Below are 23,973 nucleotides of genomic sequence, written 5' to 3' on the forward strand. Positions count from 1 at the left end.
CAATGACCCATGTGTCCAGGGTAATCAGTTTGTCCTGCCACAACTAGGTCGAGTAATTTGAAATGGCAGTCTCCAAAGCTACACAGAGAAACTCTGACTTTAAAAAAAAAACCAGAAACAAACATAAGTGTCCTATGGGTATCATTCACCTCACTAGGATTTAACTCTCCCATTGTCAGCTCTGAGGCAGGCACGATTTGTCTGCCATCTGACAGCTCACCACATAGCCATCCTATCCAGATGGCCTTCCCTGTCCTTCCTGGGGACACAAGGGAGTTTAGGACTTGCTTCCAGCTGCTTTCAGCTACTGGAAGGCCCCACAGATCGGGAGGCTATACCAGGGTTGGGAAAGGCCAGGGCTCACGCCTCTATTTTTTCAGATTTCTCCCGAAAGGACAGTAGGTACTTGTTCATGGCCCCAGGTCCCACCAGACAAGCTTACAAAGGGCTCCAGCTCCAGCCTCCGTAAAAATGAATCTAATGGGTAAAGGACAGGGAGAACAAGGAGCATGAGGGCGCACAAACAAGACGACTGCAGGAAAACGGATAGGCACAGGAGCATTGCCTCCACTAATTTGTTTAGGTCACATTCATTGTTTGCCTCATTTGCAAACGAGGGACAAATGAGAAAGTCATCACACGGCATAAACGGCCACAAGCACTAAACACACATTAAGCAGGAAAAAAACGTTTATTTCTATCAAATTGAATACAAATCAATCCTCAAGCAAGATAACAAAAAAATCAATTAATACAATGAATAGTTAGGATAGCATATACAGAACACACTCAGATACTCTGAATTAAGCATATATGCCCAAATCAAGAATACCAATTGTCACACTAAAAAAAGGTGACCTGTTGGCTCCTGGGAAACTTAGGCCACCATTTTTCACAGGTCAGTGGCACTGGGTTAGAAGACTGCCTTGAACTTTGGGAGATCACAGTGAAATGCTATCATAGCTCAACATACTCCCCCAGGGATCTGTTCATCTCAAAAACAAAAAACTCAGTAGTACAAATTCTCATAAAATAGAAAAGCCTTGAGCCCTAACATTGCTTGTACTTTACACAAAGACCAAGTTTTCCGTTTCCTTCCCTTTTCCCTAATCCAAGAGGTGATGATCCTTCCAAAGGCTTTATTAAAGAACCTTTTATTGAAAGACACTGTGCTTCCTATAGTTGTCTGTCACTACAGAGTCTATATGAATGTCACACGTGAACCTTTGCCTGTCTCCTTCATGCCCAACCACATACAGAATGGCCACACCAAGGAGTGCCAGGGTACAGGTGGTGGCACTTATTCTGGCAAGAATTGTGCAGTTTGCATTTATTCTAATAAATGCAGGTTTTCTTCATATGGCTTCATGGCTTCCTGACATCCGGTACTGAGGTCAATCATTTGTGTCCAAACCCAGCCTGCCTCAAAGTAGAGTAAAGCCTCAGGCAGTCACTCATCCAGAGCCCACAAGCAGACCTAAGCAGGCTCATGGTCCTGGGTTGCTTAGGGCAAGACAACTAACACCCAATAAAAAAGGCCATGGTTTCCGAAACAGGAAAACCTGGGACTGAGTCATTGCTGCACTATTTACTTGTATCAAGAGCCTGGGCAAGACTATATAACCTGGACTCTTTGCTTATAGGAAAGACTGACTGGTTGTATCTACCTCACGGGGTGCGAGGAAGATTCACCAAGATGCTAGCAGAGGTCCCGAGAGCACACAATCCACGCATAAGGCCTCCTTTTCACAGCACCTTTTGGTCATAATACTGAAGGAACAAACAGGCCGGGTTCTCCAAGTTCTAAGCAAGAGAGCTGTGGAAAGCAAACTTAAGGAGCTGGGTGGAACCTGTGAATTAATTAACTAAGGTCAGATTGGACTCTCAGAAACCACCCAGACTCTTGGCTTCCATCTGAAGGGAAAGCATGCATGAAAGAAAGGACCTTTGTCAAGGTATTTTCTGTATTAATGCTCTTTCCACAAAAATCATTGAAAAGAACAGATTGAGTCCAGTGTAGAAAACCAGATGTTTTTTAGGCCAATGGACATGAAAATCAGCAAAGACGTCTTTTGTCCCTTGTTGGTCTCACCAGCAGACAGACACTCCTGACCCTTTTGTCCCAGTGCTAGCTACCATAGCTTGAAATGCGAAAAAGAAAAAGATGGAGAAACAGTGTGTAGGCAGAGACCTGGTCGCACCCTTGCTCAAGTAGGAAGATACCGCTCAAGTTACCCTGAGTTGCTTTAATTCTCTACTTCCCTTAGTTTGTGGGAATAATCTCAGGGTGATCCCCCACACCTGACCTGTTCCCCAGGAAGCCTGGGCTGTATCTGTTTGACCTGGCCCCTACACCAAGTGCAAGCTTCCAAAGTAGTCACCATCAACACGACAACACCCGGATGGTCACAGAGCTGAGTCGGGCACCTTCGCTTCTGAAGCTTACCAAGTGAACCACCTGATTTCTCTGTATTGACAGCATGAGAGAGGGATGCTGGTCTGCAATTCCACTAAGGCAGCCAAGAACACGCATGTGGAAGGACAATTGAGAGGAACCACAAGAGTCCAGGCAGTACAGTAAGGAAGACAGACTCATTAGCACACAGAATATATGGCAGTGAATGGACTGGGGATTCACAGGACACGTTTAGAATGTGATAACATGTTTCAATACGACTAAAGTGCTAAGTCCACCCCACACCGCGCCCCCACACAGACTATGAGCAGTCACACTAAACCACCAGTAATAAAGGACGCTCCCCTGGGGACAGTTGGGTGCGGGATACCTTTTTAAGGCAGAGGGAGGAAATTTCACCATTCTTCCAGAGAAGAGTAAGAATTATACAAGGTGGCCAACAAGTCTGGAAACCAGGGAAGTCTTTTAACAAATGCTTTATTGACACATGATGATTAACAAAATATTAGCATCTTCATTTCTGGACTTTATGGCCACCTACAGACTGCATCTTTGGAATAGGAAGAAAAAAGATTCTACGTTCCCATAACGGTAAAGCCGTCTTACTCTGTGCAGGTGCAATGTACATCTAGTGCAAGATGCTCCAAGCCCACAGGCTTGTTCCCTTTACTGACTTCTTACCATCTGCTTGGATCACTCACAAAGGAAAACACGGTACTGTCAGCATTAATGTTTAGCAGCATGTTCAATACTCATCTTGCCTTGAGTAAAGAAGCCTAACTCATCTCATTGGTCCAGTGATTTCCATACGATTACTACGTCTATGCAGATGTGATCGTGATCGTTCCACACTTCTTTTGAGAACTCCCAGAGACTTTGGGGAATCTTTTTTAAACAATAAAAGGTACAGAGTAGGTTCAAGACAGGCAGAGAGCCTGGCTCAGTTCCCATTATGAAGGGACTGAGTCCAGTCCCCTGGTTCTCAGCTTGTAGAAGGAGCAAGTCAGAGGAAAAAATGCAGAGACTACTGTGTTACTGAGTAGCATATGAAGGGAGCCAGCGGACGAGAAGACACAGTCAGCAGAAACTAGGATGTCTAGGATGGGAGGGAGAAACAGTCACTGAGTGCAATTAGCATCAATTCAATTGTCATCAAGAGGGCATGGCAGGGGACAAGCTGGAACCACAGCCCCTCAAGTCCGCAGGCTTATAGTGCTGTGGTTCAACAGCCTGTGCAAGGTGGCATGAACCAGGACTTCTACCACCATTGCATGCAAAAAGGCTAGGACAGCAGCACATGGCTGTCAACCCATCGAGAGAGTATCGGCTCAGCGCTGGTGGAAATCCAGTCTGTACTTGCTCTCCCACCTGCAGAGCTACAGCTTCTCAAAGGCAGAGTTCTCTCTACCCACTAGATTTTCCTCATTACCTCGTCACTTAAACTAGAAAAGATGCTGCAAGCTATCTCAGCTAGCTTCTAATTTGGCCAGGGCACCAGACGACACACATCATGATTGAGTGAACGACCATGTCTTCTTGGTTCTTCCGATGGCAGGCTCAGTATGCGGCTCTGGACTGAATAGGTGTGATCTTGTTTGAGAAAAGTGTGTAAACATAAGGCCATATTTTGTTAGTCTCCGTCCCAGACAACTGGTGGAGCACCCCTCGGCTCCTGAAAGACAATCCAAACAAACAGCATTTAGGTTGTTTAATATCACAGAACAGACAAAGATCCAAGGTTAAAAAGCTGGCATCATGCTCTGGTCTGTTTAGTTTTTACAGCCCCTAGTCTACCAGAATCACTTATTTGCACCTGCATAACATGCATGAAGCCTCAACTACCAAAACCCCACCCCAACTCCCAAATGAGAAGTCCAGACATACTACAGACAGAGATACCTGGGTTTGAGTTCTCATCTTCTAATATTTCCTGAATAAGCAGAGACTAGATCTTACCTCCCATACACCACTCCACCCGCCTCCTGGGAGGTGTGGGGGCTTCAGACGTATCTAGCTAGAAGCAGCATTACCTAGCTCAGCCCAGTGCTTCTCCCATCAGGCCCTATGACTTTCTGGTAGGGCCCCCACAATGAACACACTAGACACACACTCACTTGTACAGTTCGATGACTGGTTTTGCGGCATCCTTGTACCGTCGTAGCTTGGCAGCAACTGCTTCAGGTTTGTCATCTTCCTGTTGGACAAGTGGCTCGCCAGTGATGTCATCAATCCCCTAAAACACCAGAGCCGGTTAGCATGGCCAACCACTGGGCATTTCCAAGGTCAGAACATCCTTATGCAAAAACATGTGAAATCTACCCACAGTGTAACAGGCCTCAGGCTTCATCGTGCTGACCTCAAGCCAAGAAGGGCACTAAATCTTACTCACATCTTTCCAAACATGTCCCAGTGCTACTGCCTAAATTCTGGGAGTCCAACCCTGAACAACATACCACCACAATGCCATGCTTTGTTTTCTAAATTCTGGCCCTCCTGTGGGAAACAAATTGAACTGGGGAGCCAGCAAGGTGGCTCACAGGTGAAGGCTCTCACTGCCAAAGCTGATGATCCTGAACCCACAGGTAGAAGGAGACTCCTGCAAATTAACCTTAGTCCTCCACACTTGTGTCATGGCACAAGTACACATCCATATGTACATGGATATAAATACTTATCTGTCATAAAAGGGCAAAAACATTTTAAAAATTGGTTCCTCACCATCTCTGCCAGCTTTCACACTGCCATGGAGCAATCTCTAAAATTAATGACATGCTCTAAGGTATATCAAAGCAGGCATGATTCAAATGTACTGCACTAAGAAATGAGAAATTTAGATATATAGAAATTTCAGTGGCTCTGGTTGCACATGCCTTTAATGCAGAGGCAGGTGGATTTATCTGTCTGAATTCAAGGGTGACCTGATCTACACAGTTAGTTCCAGACCAGCCAGGGTCACACAAACCAACAAATTTCCATTTTGGTACTTTGATTCCTCTAAGAAGCACAGCTACAAACACAGGGCACAGCAGGAGCATCGGAATTCTGCTCCCAGGCCCACACTGTTCTCTCTGGGGAAAGCTGCAGAGTGAATTTGTCAAAGACAGGATGGGGAGGAACTACTGGGCGCAAGCAACTCAGAAAGACCATTAGAAGCTGCTCATGGATTTCAAATCCAGCTGCAGCTGGGGGCCTTGAGTGACTCTGGACAAGACACATCGTTATCACAGTGGGGTGTCAGCATAGCAGGAGAGGAGAGGCGATGAGCAATCTGTGTTACTGATGGCCACAAGGCTTAGAGCGCATTTGAGAGTGCCAGCAAACACAGCAGAAGGACACATGGGCAGCAACGTCACTGTCATGGGAGACACCAGTGGCTGGTGGAGCTGGCCTTTCCCTTCCACAGCTGTCTCTGAAAACAGGGGCTCTTTCAGGTAGAGTTGGGCTTTGGAAAGTAACAAGCTAGCAAGTAATGCTTTTCAGATATTGTAAGAATTGATGAGTAAGTCTTAAGGAGGCCAGAGCAGGAGCCTTTGAGATAGGTTTCCGTTTTCCTGTCTGTGTTTTCAAACTCCTTTCTTTTCTCCCACTTTATTTTCCTGTCACTATATCATGGGTTACACTTCAGTGACACACTGTCCCACCCAGCCACTCAAAAGGTTAGAACTGGTCTGGTCAACATGCTGAAACTGGGTCTATGAAATGAATGAAGACTGAATGAGCAAACCAATTCGCTAGGATGGGGGAATAATGGGGGGGGGGGGGCGAGGAGGGGGACTAATGCTTATCACAAATGACCTGGCACCATAAAGGACATTATTGGCACAGTGGCAACCAGTAGTGGTGATGTCCCCGCAACTTTTTACTGCTTCCATCTACAAGGCCTTTTCCATGTAAAGATTTGATACCATGTTACCTGTTCCACTCCAGAAAATACAACAAGTTCGTGCATTCGTCATTATCAAGGAGTCAGAGAAAAAAATTAACAAAAAAGATAACCACAAGTAGTCTGTACCAGGCATGGTGTGCACACCCATAATCTCTCAGGCATTTGGAAGACGAGGCAGCATCTAGGCTACCTATTGGGGGAGGCGGGGAGGGAAACAGGTGTGCCTCAATCACTCAGTGACTATCAATAGCTGGGTGTGGTCGTGTACACTTTAATCCCAGCACTCAGGAGACAGAGGACAGCCTGGTCTACAGAGAAAGTTCAGGACAGTGGAGGCTGTTATTGCTACACAGAGAAGCTCTGTCTCAAAAGGAGAGGAAGGGGGGAGGGAGAAGGGGAGGGGGAGAGAGGACCATAATAGTTTAATGAAATTCATGAAACAAAAAGAGTGCTACGTTCCCAGTCACTAGCAATGCTGCCTTTGTAGGCCTTATATTATAGTCCAGGCTCTCCCCTCTGACTACTACTGAATTTAAACTATGCTGCTTGGCCATGTAGATTTTTTTCTCTGAACAGCATACCCATGTCCCCTCCCCAGCACTCAGTGTATCTTACCAGCACTTGAGGGGGGTTGAAGTCCAGGTTATAGACCCTCCCACTAGAAGGGTGAATCCATCGTCGGCTCAGACGGTCTTTAAGTGTCTCAAAGGGAATATTCAAACTGACCACTAGGTCCACATCACAGATTCTGTCCAAGGCTTCTGCCTGTACTAATGTCCTTGGGAAGCCTAAAGGGCAAAACAAAAATCAATTGTAACACACTGTCCACTGATATGGGGAATAATAAAATCTACATAGCACAAAACAAGTTAACTAAGCATTTGTAACTACCCCTGTAAATGCACAGCTTACATGCTTGGTCTAAGCAGTCACGTGATCATGACTTTCATGGGCCAGCTCACATGACCAGTCCAGGAGTCACATGATCATGCTCTTTTGTAGCTCACCTTTCGTGAGCATTTCCTCTTCTGCCATAGACAGAGTACAGACTCCTATCTGGGGCCTTGTAGCCTTTTATTCTCAGGTTACCACAAGCAACTGTAAGCACAGCCTTGAAATCCTGAATCAATAGGCACCTTCACCCAGATATTCGCCTGTACTTTCTGTACCTAACAATTCCATATAATGCACTTAAAATGTGCCAGGAAAATGGTAGCAAACACTCATGATTCCAGCATTTGGGAGGCTACACCAAGACCGTTGTGAATTCTAGGCCAGCTTGAGAAATACGTGAGACCCTGTCTCAAAAAGAAAAAAAAAAATTACCTAAAAGCACGAGTGAATAAATATGGTGGAACGAACCTTTAATCCCAGCACTGGGGCAGGCAGAGGTGAGCTTTAAGGCTAGTGTGGTCTAAATAGCAAGTTCCAGGCCAGGGAGACTATCTTTAGTTAAGCCTGATTTCAAAAGTAACTAGTCCTTTGAAAACAATTTGGATGATACAAAAATTACATATCTGTTCGCTTTTCTAAATGTAGAAAAACAATATAAATCTGGGCTCATGGGTACTGACCCCCCCTTTTCCCCATAATAAGGTATGAGAAGCAGAAATGACTACGGGGCAGGGAGGGCTAGATTGCCTTTTAGTTAATGGCCAAGCATTATAGACACACACTCCCTAAGACCAAAGGGCGTAGAAATAGTCACAGGCACTTGAGAACAGGCCATCACTTTGATTAGACATAAAGGCAAGGCTTTGAAAAGTGCCATTTAACCACTTTCAAAATTTGCAAATATGATGCTCAGCCTCGGTTTTATTCTCAACTTTAGGGTTCAGGCCGGGACAAGAGTGTGTAGACTAGGGTCTTAAGGAAGGCCTGGATTCCAAGGGCGGTAGGTGGTGTATTCTGCAAACCTGTCACTGTCAAGCTGGTCTGAGCACACCAGTTATTCAGGTGTAACATTGTAGCTACCAGGAACACAGAGAGGGAAAAGCATGGCTCTTCGACCACTGGTGGCACCTGTATTCAGTATGAAGATCTATCAATCAAAAATGTCTGTGTGAATGAGCTATTCGTTTAGATGGGGGAGGGAGATTAAAAACTATATGCATTCTGCTTCTCTGGTCTGCTTTGGTATCTATTGATCCAATCTCCCTTATAGAGATTTACCCTTGGAATTGAATGAGACTCAAGTTCTCAGAACAACGACTAAATTGTTGGTTTGTGAAAAGAGCCTCTAAATTCCAAGTTAAAATGTAACCTGTGAAAAATCTTTGAATAGAAAAATCCCTACCAGACAGGTGGTGGTGACACACACCTTTAATCCAGTACTTGGAAGGCAGAGTTCCAGGACAAGAAACCCTGTCTGGAAAAACCAAAAAAGGAAAAATCCACATATTTAAGAGTAGCCCTTTCTGGGGGGGGGGTATGGAGAGCAACTTAACAAGAGGGAGGCTATAAGACTCTAGAATCAAAACCCAGTACTTGAATTTTCACATGCATAGTACATACACAGGAGGGAGTGATAGATGGGGAGACAGAGGAGGACAGACAAGACAGAAATTATTAATCTGACTGAACAGGGCACTGCTCACAGCCCAGAGAGAGTGCCAACCCAGTGTGGTACTTACCCCACTTAACTCAGTCACTGACAGATCCTAAGAGACCTGGGTAGTGCCTACTTCTGAAGTGCCCAGAAAACACAGGGAGATGCCACCTGGGCAGGGATACTCAAAGTGGATTTGATGCACGTGCACATTTGGTCAACAGGTGGCAGCATTTACAATTTTTCCATGAATAGAGAATTACAACTGGGCAGGGAAGTTGACCCTGTAATCAGGGTAAACATTTGGGAGTAGCTGGGGCGGGGAGCTGCTTGACTTTCAGGCCAGTTTGGCTCTAAAATAAGACCTAGACTCAGATAACATCAGGGAATGGGAGAGAGAACACTTGTGACTGAGTGTTTGGGTAGCAATATGCTAACAGCCTAGTGTATGGTTAAAGATCTCAGCAATGTAAAATGAAGACCGTGCTAATACCAGGTGCTGCCTCTCTCCCTTTAGCGTGGCTTCACAGCTTACAGGGATGGACTTCCTCATTCGCACACACCTATCACCACTTGCCCCTTAATCCAAGCTACAAAACACACTCTTGCCCAGTGCAAACAGCCACTCTGGGTGCAAAGCTGAGCTACATACATTGCACCGCTAACCACAACACCTCGGACCCTCAAGGATTTGTGCAACAGTGAGAGGCAGCTAAGTTCCTTCTGGCCACTGGGCTTTGGAACCTGGTCCTCCCAACCATGCCACAGGTCAGCGAGGAGGGCAGCTTGAGCAGGGTGCCACGGTACCAGCTAGGGGCAGGAGGCCAATGGAAGCAGGGTACATCTGTTTTACTAACTTGGCATGCGCTCACAGGGAAGTGCAGAGCCATGGTGTACTGCCACTTACATTCTCAGGAAGAACAGGACCGCTGCCTGGTGGAAATATTTGGGCAGTTCTGCAAGGCAACGGCCAACATCTGCCCTGACTGGCTGGCACCTTGTGAAAAGTCTCTCCCCCACCTATCAAAACTATGGTTACTTCTGACCATTCCAACTGTGGGCTGCTCCTGGTCAGGAGCCACGGGGACCAGCTATGGCTGGAGGCAGGTGGCATTGGCATTCCCCCTGCCCATCTTGGTGAGAGTTCACACCAGCCCAGAATCCTGTTTGCAGAGGCCCTTTGCTCTGCCCCCTTATGTGACTATTCCATGTTTGACCGTGTATGTTTCTAGCCTCTGGAGTCCTTCTTATTCTGTCCTTATTGACAGTGGAAAAAGTGAGTGATAGTTTGCTAAGTCAGCAGGAGAGCGGTGGGCCCTACAGTCCCTGCTATGCCAAGTCCTCTCTAGAGCCCCTCACACCCTAACTCCCTGCAGGTGTCCTGGGATACATGGAGATGCTCTAGAATAGCAGTTCTTATCCTGCATCAGATATTTACTATGATTCATAACAGTAGTAAACGAAGCAATTTTATGGTTGGAGGTCACCACAGCATAAGGAACTGTATTAAAAATTGAGAACCACTGTTCTCTAGAACCCTCAAGCACTGGAAGAGATGTGCAATAAGGGGTTGGGACCTGCCCTTAAGAACTTATGAGTTAGTAGGAAATGACTTAACAAAGAACTGAGAGACAAATGCTCGGATTGGGGGGGGGGCTTTCAAATTCAAAAACAGTGAATTAAACAGGATAGTAAAAACCTAGTCCCAGCACATGGAAGGGACTAAGTTCACTTTAGAAAGCAATTAGGTTGGAAAGGATTTATCATGGTTACATTTGCCCATAAGAGTCCATTATTTGCAGGACAGTAGTAGTGCACACCTTTGATCCCAGCACTTAGGAGGCAGAGGCAGGCAAATCTGACTTCAAGGCCAGCCAGAACTATACAGAAAAACCTTGTGTGTGTGGTTGGGGGGGGGGTTGTGGGTGTGGGGGGTTAAACAAAAGAAATAAGTAGCTTTTAAAGAAAGGGGTCCATCATTGAGGGATGTCAAGAGCCAAAACAGGCAGAAACCATGGAGTGCTGCTTACTGGCTTACTCCCAGGCCCACATTCAGCTCCCTGGACCACCTGCCCAAGAATAGTACTGCCCACAGCTATCAAGAACCAAGAAATACCCCACAGACATCTTCATAGGCCAATCTGAGGTACACAATTACTCATCCTCTTCTCAGCTATGTCTACATTTGTGGCACAGTAACAAACTAATGAGCACACAGAAAGCAGCAGGAGGACCAGAGTTTTGTCATCATGGTTATGAAAAAGTCTACCTTGTCCAAAGGGACCTTGGCACTGAGAAGGCTGTCTGCATCGAGATCTGAAATCCTCCGGGAACGGATTTTGCAGTATAGCCAAATCCTTGGTCTTTAGTTATATTTATATGCTCTTAGGTACCCTGGAGTCAGAGGTGGTTGGGGAAAGTCACATGGGTGCTGGATACAGAATCCAAGTCCTCTGCTCTTATACTGAACCTCCTTCCCCCTAAGCTACCATCTGCAAACCCTTGTACAAGGGCTCCTCTGTTCAGGAACCCTCTGTTCTCTGTCCACAGACAAGCTGGGGAAAAACTGGTCCCACTGTATCTCAAGACAACAGGACAATGATTTAACCACAGGCCCATTCATTTCTGCACTCAAGAAAATAGTAGGCTGAGCATCCCATGGGGGCTCAGCCACAGGCTGCAGGTGAGGTCTTTCTGAAATGGGCATAATGTTCAGAAGTCTTGTAAAGTACTACTGCAAATGCTGACGATCTGTCAGCCTACACTGGGGTCAGGGAACTGAGAAACCAAATATGCAAATAAACATGATGCCGCCATGTGATTCTCACAAAGAATGAACCAACACAGTGACAGTCCTATAATCCCAGCACTCAGGAGATGGAAGAAGATAAGGAGTTTAAAGTCATCTGTGGCTACATTAGGGAAACAAAACAGTGCAATAATATTGATATTAATAACAATAACACATGCCTATGATTTAACCATACATGTCCAGAACCCCTTAAGAGTTCCATGCTTGCCGGGCGGTGGTGACGCATGCCTTTAATCCCAGCACTCGGGAGGCAGAGACAGGCGGATCGCTGTGAGTTCGAGGCCCAGCTGGAACGACGACAGCCTCCAAAACAATACAGAAAAACCCTGTCTCATAAAACCAAAAAAAAAAAAAAAAAAAGAGTTCCATGCTTGTGGGCCAAGGGTGTTTTTGAATGGTGGCATTGTCTTTAATCCCAGCGCTTGGGGAGGCAGAGGCAAGCAGATCTCTTAGTCTACAAATCAAGTAAGCTTCAGGACAGCCAGGGCTGTTAAAGAGGAAATCTGTCTCAAACCTATACAAATAGCAGGCCTCTTTTATGAATGAGGAAAAATAGTCCCAAAGTATTGAACTTGGTTGCCAGCAAAGGCAGGTAGATCTCTGGTCCTCAGAGTTCCAGGACAGTCAGGGCTACACAGAGAAACCCTGTGAAGAACAAGAACGTAGGGAGGAGGGAGTAGGAGAAGAATCATGAAGCACACAGACCGGAGGAGGAGAAAGCATGGGCTCACAGAAGGCTGGCTAAGGCAAAGCAGTGAGGATGGCCTGAGCAACTTAACAGTACTGGGTTATGATGAACCGTCTGTGATGGAGCGTGCCTGCTTCCCAGCACTCAAGAGGCAGCAGCAGGATTAGGAGTCTAGGGCAGCCTCTCTAATGCATAGGAAACTGGGAGACATTCTAGGATACAGAAGAGACTAATTCAAAAAGAGACGGGGATAAAGAGAAAAACACACGATGTCTCTTCATGTCCCCCCTGAATGAATCTTAAACAATCATTGCTATTTAGAAAACCATTAGCTGATCTCACTAAAACTAGACTCTCTTCTGCCTCTCGAAGCTCTGCGCTTTCCCTCAGCACACCGTTTAAAGTGGAAATAAAATTATTCTTCTTGTTAACAGACTCTTGGGGACCAAAGTGATGATTCCACAGTTAAAAGAAAGTTCTTCCAGAAGACCAGAGTTCAGTTCCCAGGACCCACATTAGATGGCCTCCTCAGGCACATGCTCAGACGTGACATACACTTAAATTTTTTAAAAAGTTAAAACTGATCAAGCCGGGTGGTGGTGTCACATACATTTATTTCCAGGCTTGGGGAGGAAGAGACAGGCAGCTCTCTAAATTCAATACAATACAGAGTGAGCTCTAGGATGGCTAGGGCTACAAAGAAACCCTGGTTCAAAATTCCTCCTCCCCCAAAATTACCTGATCAATTTTAATACACAAATTAAAGGATATGCCCATCTGAGTTACAGTACCATGGCTACCATGGAAACCAACCAAAATCTGATTGTTGTGATTCGCACGACAAAGGTTCCCTAATGGTTCATGAATTTGAACAGTTTGGTCCCCAGCTGGCAATTGGGGGGGGGGGGGATTGAAGGGGTGGAGCCTTGCTGGTGGAAGCATGTCACCAGGGAGGGAGGGACAGGCTCTGAGGGATGTAGAGCCTTCTCCTGAAAGGTGTGAAAAGTGATCTATCAGCCAGTTAGAGCTTTCTCCTTCCGGCTCCTTGTGGGCAAGCGAGATGTGTGAAAAGTGATCAGCCAGCTTCCTGCTTACAGCACACGCCACGCCTTTCCTCGCCATGATGGGCACTATCAATTTGGAACCATACTCTAAAAATAAAGTTTTTCTTCCCTAAGTTGCTACTGGTCATGGCATTTTATTGAAGCAACATTAAACTAATGGTACTGATCCCTCAGAAAAGAATCACGCACACAGGAAAGACATCTCCATCAAGGTCTGTGTATGAAGACATATGCCCACTCAAAAACAGAGAGAGAGCCAAACTTACCAGGCTGGCCTGGAACTAACAGAAATCCACCTGCCTCTGCTTCCGAGTGCTGGGATTAAAAGGCGTGTACTACCACCGCCTGGCTATATTTTTATTTTTCAAAGATACGGTCTCACTATGTAGCCCTGGATGGCATGGAACTTGCTACTCATAGATATCTGCTGGCTTAGCCATAGCCAATTAAGCACTACTGCTCAATTTCTTCACATTAGCTAGAGAAAAGATATCAAACATGTATGCCCTGTACTGGGGCCTCCAGACACGTGACACAAACTATTCTAAACACAAGCCCACTACTTTTCATAATGTCAACTCACTAATCTAAACATGGATGTCACCTCATCTGACAGGCTGGCAGCATGTGCATCTTCTACCCCTGCTGTGTTCAGAGCTTCAGTATGCTTCTATGCATGTGTTCTTGTATGCACACACTCCAGTGCCCACACACATGTGCTACAGCACACCTGTGGAGGTCATAGGGAAACTTCAGAACCAGCTCTCTCTATGCACTGTGGGTTCCAGGAATCATACTGAGGTCCTCAAGGCTTTGAATGAGTGGCAAGCACTTTCACCAATGGAGCCCATTCTCACCTGCCATCGTCCCTCCTTAAAACATTTTCCTTTCTCATTCACTACTAGCCAACTGCAGAATCAGCTACATCTGCATTTCACACGCCTTAGAAATATGCAGACCTGTCTTATAAACACATGGAGGATCTCAACAACTCCCTAGTGACCTTCTAAACAGATCTAGAATCATGTGCCATCACAAGGGCAACAAACAGGAAATACTGCTCTAGGCATTCGCTAAAAGATGTGATGAGACAGAATGTATTGTTCATTCCCAGTGGACAGCTGCTGCCCAGCGGGGAATGGCAACTTTTCAGAGGTCGGCCTTGCTAAGGAAAATACAGAGGAGATGAGGTCAAAGCCAGCTAATCTGCTAAAAAAAACTTTGCAAAGGTGGGGCAGAACCCTCAGCACCAGGACCCCTGCTCTGCATGCATCATCTTCCAAGGCTGATGTGAGTGGCAGGCATGCTGGGATGTCTCAGGTCTGAGATCGCTCTCCGGGAAGACCAGCAGGCATGGCAAGGCTATACACTCATACAGCCTGACTTCTGGGCAGAAAAATGAATTCGTAAAAAATAGAATTCCCTTTGAGAAAGAACCAGCCCATTCAATACAATTCCAGTTTCTTAAAATTTGGGCCTTGGCCCTTATGCAACTGTTCGCAGGGTTGCAAAAAAAAAACTGAGAAAGTGTGTTAGGAAGTAGGCTACCGTGACCTCACTGATGCCTTGGGCTCTTTATACTATACAGGCCATTACACTCAAGGGCCAAGACCTGAAACACCTCAGGTGTCAGATGTGGAATTAAAGTCGCCTGCAGCTATATATAATGAGCTTAAGGTCAGGCTAAGCCACTCGAGACCCTGTATCAAGAACAGGGGGAGGGGAAAGACTTACTTTCATACATCAAGACTGGCACCAAGTGTGCCACCACACTAAGGAAACTGCATTGTTCTTACCATACATACAAATGTTTCTGTTCTAAGAAACGTAACGGTACAGTTCATGGTGTGACCAACCTTTAATTTTAATCGATGACTCGTGAGGCAGAGGCAGGAGGCTCTCTGTGAGTTAAAGCCAATGCTACACAGACCCTGCCCACAAAATAAACAAATGTATGATTATTCCTATTTTAGAAGTTCATGTTACATTCATTTATTTGGGAAGAATGGGCAGGAAAGAGTATGCCTGTGATGGTCAAAGGACTTAAGGGATTTAGTTTTGTTCCTCCACCATTAGTCCAAGGGGTCAAACTCAAGTAGTTAGCCTTGGTATCAAGCACCTTAACCTGATGAGTAACCTAAAAAGCTTTGTATACCTATTTTCCAAACTGCAAGAGTACTTTCCATGAAAACTAATGCTATGATTTTGGATGAGTTGGGCACATCCCCAAATGGATGTGTCCTGAGACGTAACCAGTGAGACTTTTTAGAGGTACAGCTTAATGGGAAAGGGTAGGGGTGTGTGTGTGTGTGTGTGTGTGTGTGTGTGTGTGTGTGTGTGTGTGTGTGTGTGTGTGTGTGTTCTTACTGAGATGCAATCAATCATGCTATGATGCAGTAGTGGGGCCCTCACTATGTTGTTTGGTCTTGTGGTCTGAATAAGAAATATTGCCCACACATCAGGCATTGAGATACTTATGACAGACAGAACCTTGCCACACTTCCGTTTGCTGTCTTTGCTCTGTGTCCGCTGTTGAAGGTGTGGGCCCTCTGCTTGCTGCTCCTGCTGCCTGCTTTTCCTGCCACTATGGACTCTGGAGCTATAGTAAAAATTAGCTCTTTCTTCCACACACTGCTTTTGGTAATGTTATCTTATCACAGCAACAGAAGAGTAACTAAATATACCCCACACACACAACTTCAAACTAAATAAAACTTTGTTTGCCCATTACTCATCTTAATCATTGTTATATTGGCGATAGCTGACCAACTTTTGAAAACCAACCATGGTAGCTCATGTCTGTAATCCCAGCCTTTGGGAGGCTACAGAGGAGGATTACCAGGAGTTTGAAGTCATCTGAGCCACACAGGGAGGCTCTGCTTCAAAGAGAAAAACAAAATGGGTGCTTCTTTTCCAAGGGCTGTGAAGGCAGATACGGCTGAACATTTTAACAAGGATGGTGCTGGCCAGGCAGAACACACACCGTTCCCCAACCGACTTGGTGCTCCCTTGGCTTGCATCCACTGCACTGATTTCCACCCACGGTTAGCAGAATGCCTCTCCAAAGCCATATGGACCATGACGATGAATCATCTGTCAGCCTGAATTCCTTCTAAGACAGGCATTCAATCACCTTTAGCACGCTCAACAAGCACACCCTCTGCTAAGCATGTTCCCAGCAACATAAGGGGTCTAAAGTAGAACATGGGGACCAGGCAGCCCTTACACCCTCACTGTGCCAAAATGACAGATTCTAGAGATTTGGAGAAAAATCAAAACTGAAAATGACCAGATGGGTTTTCCGGAAGAAAGACGAAAACTAAATCAGTTGGGAGACTGACGCACTTCACTAAAAACAGGCCAGTGATGTTAAAAGGACTAGCTACTCTATGACAGAACAGTTAAGACAAAAGCAAGCAGGAAAAGAGCTGTAAGAGAGTCCATAACTGACTGACTTTGCAACTTTTACAAGGCTGCATTTTGAAAACACCCCCCCCCAATCACAGGGTTTCTGGCCTTGAACTTGAGATTCACTTGCCTCTGCCTCCCAGGACTGGGATTAAAGGTGTGTACCACCACCATCACCAGTTTATTTAACTTCCTACTTCATGTAGTAGCCTACAAAAAAAAATCTAGGCTCTGTACAATAGCCATGACATATACAAATAAAACCTCATGGAATGTTAAACTAAGCATTTTGTGTCCAGTCATTCACTTCATTCTTAAACTGAATCAAATGCACAAAAAAAGCATGGTGACCTGCCAAAGGTTACATGCTTCCAGGGAGAAGAAAATGTAAGAATCAATACCCATTAGCTGCCTTTTCAGAGGAATTTAATAGAGATATGATCCCTTAAAGTACACAAATCTTATTGTACAAGGCATGGGGCCTTATGATTAAGGAACTCTAAAGGAGTTTATTGACGGGTATCGGCAAAGCTAGAGTTCATCCAAAATACACACACACACACATTTGGGAATTGGGTATAGTAGTTAGTGCAGGCTTATAATGCTTGCTGGTGGTAAAATGTCATTCAACTGTGAGCCCTGCATGAGATTTGCCAGGCGAACTATGCAATAGCGGCACCCCTGTTATAGAGACAATAACCAACTGCTTTCTGGTTGGATGTGAGGTTCAATCATTTACATCTGCTACTCTAAAGTTGTTCAAAAGCCTGGTGGGATGTGTCCTGTCTGTCAAACTGACTTCTAAATATTTTTGTTTATGGCCACAGATCAGTGCCACCATCAGGTTTGGTTAAAGAAGCTTCTGTGTACCATGGGTGGCAGTTATTAAAAAGTACAAGCTGTTAGCTGTTCAAAGTGCTAAGAATAAGTGACCGTTTGGTGTTCATCCCTAAACAGGGCATCAGTGTTACCAACCTACCCACACCCATAACCACATCAGCCGAGGCAACACCACAGAACTGCAGTGTTTGCTGGCTACTTTTATGTCAACTTGACACAAGCTAGAACCGCCTGACTGGAAAGAACCTCAATTGAGTAACCCTCTCCATACAGGCTATAGGCCAGCCTGTAGATCATTTTCTTAACTAGTGATTGATTTGAGAGGGCCCAGCCCATTGTGGGTGGTGCCACTCCTGGGCTAATGATAGTCCTGGGTGCTACAAGTAAACAGACTGAACATGCAAGTAAATCCAAGGCCTCAGCATCAGCTCCTACCTCCAGGTTCCTACCCTGACTTCCTTCTGATAAACTGAGAAGTGGAAGCATATTGCTTTTGGCCATGGTGTTTAATCACCACAGTGGAAACACTAATGAGAACAGGGTGAGAGGCGTTAAGAGCCACGCAAAGAGTTGTGGAATGCTGTCTTCTAGGCACTAGCATGGACGGCCTTTGCACTTCTGAACTCTTGGCAGTTGTTACTACTTATGCAAGACCTGCCTAAAAATCTGGGCCCATTGGCATTCTATCTTGGAGAGGTTCACAAGACTCTGCTACTCCCTAAGGACTCACAGGCAAGTTAAGTGAAACTGCTCCAGGAGAGAAAGACACTTTCTTCAGTGGTACAGTGGCTGGTATGTTGTCCTGTCTCCTGTAAATAAGCCCTCGCCCAAACTCCTTAATAAACTCACCGGGGTACACACACAAAAAATAAAAATGACACAGAAAAATAAGCATGGGGACTAGTTGGGAAAAGGGCAGATCAGTTGGAGTGAGACAAAAGATGAAGAACAAATATGATCAAAGCGCATCTATATACAAATTTCATAATGAAGCTCATAAAACTCATATAGCAACACAGATATTTTAATTCCCCCTCCTAACATTAAGAAGCTTTTCTTGGTTATTTGATCACAGTGACAATTTGAGTAAGGTGCAGAAGAATCAAAAGGAGCTTCTTTGCTCTTTTTTCTTGAAAGCTCAGCAAACACTAGGCTGAGTCAAGCCCCACTTACTGTACCAACCCTCCCACTCAAATCCATATTTTCTCTTAACATCCATGTTTGCTTTTATGTTCGCATGTATGCTACATATATGCCTGGTGCCCTGGGAGAACCATAGTTACTGGAGCCCCTAGACCTGTAGTTATACATTCAAGTGAGCTGCCATGTTTGTGCTGGGAAGCAAACCCAGGTCTCTGCAAGAGCAACAAATGCTCTTAACCACTGAGCCCTCTCCAGACCCCCACCCTCACCTCCAAAATATTAACCTAACCCTTTCTTTCATCAGTAAAACAGTATTCTCCCCTATTTACCAAGGGGGAGGTCAAATAAACATCCTGGAAGACACATCCCTGGGCAGAAATTCAGAATGAAATGTAGTTGACTATTTTACTCTTTGGGGGCCAGCCACCCAGGTCCCAAATAAATACACAGAGGCTTATTGTTACTTAAATGCCTGGCCTTAGCAGCTTGGCTGGTTTCTAGCCAGCTTTTCTTAAAGTATCCCATCTATTTTTTGCCTCTGAGCTTTTACCTCTCTCCATTCCATATACCTTTCTTTACTGCTTACTCAGTAGTTGGGTGAGTGGCTGCATGGCTGGCCTCTGGTATCCTGGCTCCTTCTTGTTCTCCTATTTATTCTCTCCACCTGCCAGCCCTACTCAATTCTCTCTCCTGCATAGCTATTGGCCATTCAGCTCTTTATTAGACCAATCAGGTATGTTTTAGACAGGCAAAGTAGCAACAGTTAAACTAATGCAAATGCAACATAGAAGACCGTGAAACATCTCATCACTAAACAAACATTCCACAGCATGAGAGAATAGAACATATCTTTAATTTTTCACGACGACGAAATGCCCCACAAAAAACCCACTCTGTAATCCAGTGGCCTAGAACTCACTATTATAGCACAGGCTGGTTTACAACTTGCTGTAATCCTCTGTTTCAGTCTTCTAAGTGCAGAGATAAGAGGTATCCCCTGACTAAGGCCACCATTTTTTTAAAGATTTATTTATTATGAATACAATGTTCTGTCTGGATTTATGCCTGCAGACCAGAAGAGGGCACCAGATCTCATTACAGGTGGTTGTGAGACACCATGTGGTTGCTGGGAATTGAACTCAGGGCCTCTGGAAGAGCAGCCAGTGCTCTTAACCTCTCAGCCATCATCCCTCCAGCCAAGGCTACCATTTTAATAATCACCTTCCTATATAGCCAGTATAAGATTAATTTTAGACACCATTTCTGTTAATCCGCCAAGCAAAACACAAGAAACTCAGAGTTGGAATTAGTACATTCCAAATGAAAAGACCTCTTATTTAATCAAGCTCATCACGGACAGCATGGAGTTAAGGCAATGGCAGCGTGCTTTCCTCTAACTAACGTTTTTACAGAAATGGTCAGCAAGCAGAAAATTAAGAGGCATCACCACACCAGGTTTCCATGGTGCCAAATTATATTAAATCCATGACAGATTTGGGGGGAGGGCAGCTAATGGACTGTAAAGCTATGAACTTGATTGAGGGTGCTAAAGTCCAGCCTGCCCATTACCCAGTACTCACCATCTAGAAGCCAGTGTTGTGAGCTCCGGGTCTCCAGTTCTGACACCATGAGGCGTGTGATCACATGATCAGGGACCAGAAGACCTTTGTCTAGATATTGCTTTGCCGTGTCACCAACTTCTGTTTGAAAGAGGGGAGGAAAAAAAAACCACTCAAGAAGACTTCCAAGAAAAAAGACTTCCAAGATGGGTAGTGCTGGCATAAGCCAATAATCCCAGCAACCCAGGAGGGTTAGAGGTTCAACATTATCCTCAGCTACCAACAAGTTCCAGGCCGATCTGGGCTATATGAGCTATTTTCCAAAATGTGGGAGGAGGAGAGTTTAATAGACTCTTGACAGTTTAGCCTTTGGTCCATCATCCATGACATGACAGCAGAGTTAAATGGAGGTAACTATTACAGTGTTTTTACAATGGGGCCCTGTTGATCATTTAATGCCTAGTGGATTGGAAAAAGCAACTCTTAAAGATGTCACAGTCAAAACTACAAGAAAAAGAATGGCCAAGATTAAAATGAGGAGGGAGGTGGGACAGAAAAAAAGCACTGGAAGTAAGCCACAGGCTGGGCAGCAAGGCCCCAACAAGAACAGGTGTCTGCCAGACACAGTACCGAATGCCTTTAATCCCAGCATTTGGGAGATAGACACAGGTGGATCTGTATGAGTTCCAGAGGCTGTCTTCATCTGCATAGTGAGTTCCAGGACAGCCAGAGCTACACAGAAGACACTATCTTGAAAAAAGACCCCAAACCCACTCCCCTCCCAACCGCCTACCCCCAAATGGGTATTCATCAAATAGTGCAGAAAGACAGGAGAAGGTTCAAACATTCTCTGGGAGGCCAGAGAGAAAGAAAGCAACCATTCCAAACTTTAATCACAGCACTGGGGAGGAGGTAGATCTCTGAGAATGAGGCTGGTACAGTCTACAAAGCAAAATCCAGATCAGTTAGGGCTGCGTTTAGACTCTGTCTCCAATAAAAGAACACCATTATAGGTAGGCATAGCCATCCACACCAATTATCCTTCTATCACCTTCTATCAGCAGGCCAAGATAGAAAGGGCAAAGGCTTAAAAATAAGACTAAATTATAAAGACCCTCCCTGTCTGCCAAAACTTTAACACACACACACACACACACACACACACACACACACACACACACACACACACACACACACAAATACACAAATCCTGGGCCAATGAAATGACTCAACAGGTAATGGCATACCACCAAGCCTGGTGACCTCTGATTCCAGTACCCACATGGTAGGAAAGAAGCAACTCGTGCAAGCTGTCCTCTGATCTCCATGTGCACTGTGGCACAATACAGGGCCATACATATGTGATTTTTAAACTTTTTTTTTGGTTTTACGAGACAGGGTTTCTCTGTATTGTTTTGGAGGCTGTCGGTCCAGCCCAACCTCGAACTCACAGAGATCCGCCTGCTTCTGCCTCCTGAGTGTTGGGATTAAAGGCGTGCGCCACCAACGCCCGGCTCAAAAATTTTTAAAACAAAAATCTTTTTTAAAAAAATACCTTGTTCCCCTGTCTCGAAAACACAAAAAACAAAAACAGTTGCTCAAGCCAGGGCTTCCCTGATGCTTTGGAGCCTATCCTTGGAACTTGCTCTGTCAACCAGGCTGGCCTGGAACTCAGAGACCCACAGGCCTCCGCCTCCTAAGTACTGGGATTAAAGGTGTGCCCCACCCACGGCTGCCCGGCAGAAGGGATACCAACCATGGCAGTTCCTTGGTTTCCCATTTCCAAGTGTCCAAATCACTGTCACTCAAAGCCTCCACTGAAAACCCCACCTGCAAAGCTTCTCTGTACCTCCTCTTCTACTTCAAACTAAGAGCACCCTCATCCTGCTGGACAGGGTAGCAGATACAGAGAAATCTGTGAGTTTGAAGTCAGCCTGGTCTACTTATCAAGTTTCAGACCAGCCAGGACTACGATGTCTGACAAAAACAAGAGTACCCTCACCAACTCCTGGCTGAGCCTAGTCCCTAGGGAAAAAGGCTGTCCCATTGGGCCGCGTGGATGGACAGTTCAAGCTGCACTGAGTCCCACATAAGTCTGTCCATACCTGCCAGTGTCTGTGGTCTGTACACCTGCCATGGCCCCCATTGACTCATGACCGGCCAACAAATCCCAGGGGTGTTCCTCTCCAGTGAGGGGATTACAGGCGCACACCACCACACACCCAGCAGATCCACACTCAGGTCCTCCTGCTTAGGTAACACTTTACATCCCCCCAAATCCACGTCAACAGCTCTGCAGTTCAGAGATGCCTCATCTACACACAAAGAATGAAACATTCCATATATGACAAAGCTTTCTTTAAACACTGTCTTCTAACCCAATTCTTCAGCAAATTCTGAGATTACTGAATTAAGCATTCTTTCACCCACAGATGACATAAAAGGGCATTAAGTGCATTCTGCCAGCCTCACAAAGACTATTTTCAGGTCTGTACAAACTGGTGGGGAAAAGGTCATTACCATGGGTTACATTGTATCTAAAACCTGACCACACAGAGCTCTTCTGAGAGCTGACCTCCTTCAACACCTACAGAATGTGTGTATCCACTCTTAGAATCTAGAGTCTTTGGACTCCTATGTATCATCCCAGATACAAACATGTAGTTGCCCAGGGCTCTATTCCACAGCACACAGAAAACCCAGCTGCCTCTCTCCAGTCTGTGCCTACAAAAATCCCATGCCAGGAGACTCGAGGTTTCCTAAGAAACATGAGGGGTCGGGGATTATAACTTAAAATTTTTTTAATTTAGAACCCAGGCAGGTGTTGGTGGCGCACGCCTTTAATCCCAGCACTCGGGAGGCAGAGGCAGGTGGATCTCTGTGAGTTCGAGACCAGCCTGGACTACCAAGTGAGTTCCAGGACAGCCTCCAAAGCCACAGAGAAACCCTGTCTCAAAAAAAAAAAGAAACTTAGAACCCAAGAATTTAATCCTCTTCTTTCTTATTTTAAGACATCATACGCTGTCCTAAAGATCCCCTAGGGACCAAGTCATGTCTCCACACCTTCTTAATGAGGTATAGGCTTTTTAGGTGACATTATTTTGCTCACTGGGGGGATGAGGGTGGGGAGAAGATCACCGGTGTTTTGCCACAGAAAGCTACTATTGGAACCTGTGTGGTTAATATTCAGCTATCTGAATCTGTGCGGTCATTTATTCCTGGTCAAAAATCACGGCAATGACAAGATAATGTTTTTTAATCTGCATTTAAGCCAAAATGTATGAAGTATCACTTAAGATTAAAAGAGGAAAAATTATAATGTGATTCTTTTCAAAGACTGGGGTGGTTTCATAATGAAAAAGGAGCAAAATGACTCCAAGAACTGCCCAGCAGTCTAAGAAGCCACCTCTCTTCCTGAATGACCATGTCCATACAGTCCCTCATTAGGCCTGATCATGGAAATTTAGATCCTTGGACATTGTATGAAAGTTGCAAGGTAGCAACCCACTCCCACCCAAATATTTCAAATTACGCCACCTTCCTTTTATCCACTGAGGGTCCCATGATGTGAGAAGGACTTTAATGACTAAGGAGAGTCAATTTTCATGG

At 45.3% G+C, this 23,973-nt stretch overlaps 1 protein-coding gene across 3 annotated transcripts in view; it reads right to left on the reverse strand.

Moving 5' to 3' along the window:
- Window positions 1–672: 672 nt before the first annotated feature.
- The window catches only part of Ak4 (adenylate kinase 4), a 45,324-nt gene continuing 22,023 nt past the window's right edge, over window positions 673–23,973 (reverse strand). For 2 of the 3 annotated variants that reach the window (XM_005086641.4, XM_040757105.1), the window contains exons 2-5: window positions 20,386–20,505; window positions 6,918–7,090; window positions 4,531–4,649; window positions 673–4,088 (exon numbers count right to left, since the gene is read on the reverse strand). In XM_005086641.4, coding sequence (XP_005086698.3) covers window positions 3,974–4,088; window positions 4,531–4,649; window positions 6,918–7,090; window positions 20,386–20,505 — 527 coding nt within the window. In that variant the 3' untranslated portion in view covers window positions 673–3,973. The remainder of the gene's footprint in view (window positions 4,089–4,530; window positions 4,650–6,917; window positions 7,091–20,385; window positions 20,506–23,973) is intronic. The other variant, XM_040757106.1, reaches the window with a different exon arrangement.

This window comes from Mesocricetus auratus, unplaced genomic scaffold (genome assembly GCF_017639785.1).
Source record: "Mesocricetus auratus isolate SY011 unplaced genomic scaffold, BCM_Maur_2.0 Super-Scaffold_100014, whole genome shotgun sequence".
Lineage (NCBI taxonomy): Eukaryota > Metazoa > Chordata > Mammalia > Rodentia > Cricetidae > Mesocricetus > Mesocricetus auratus.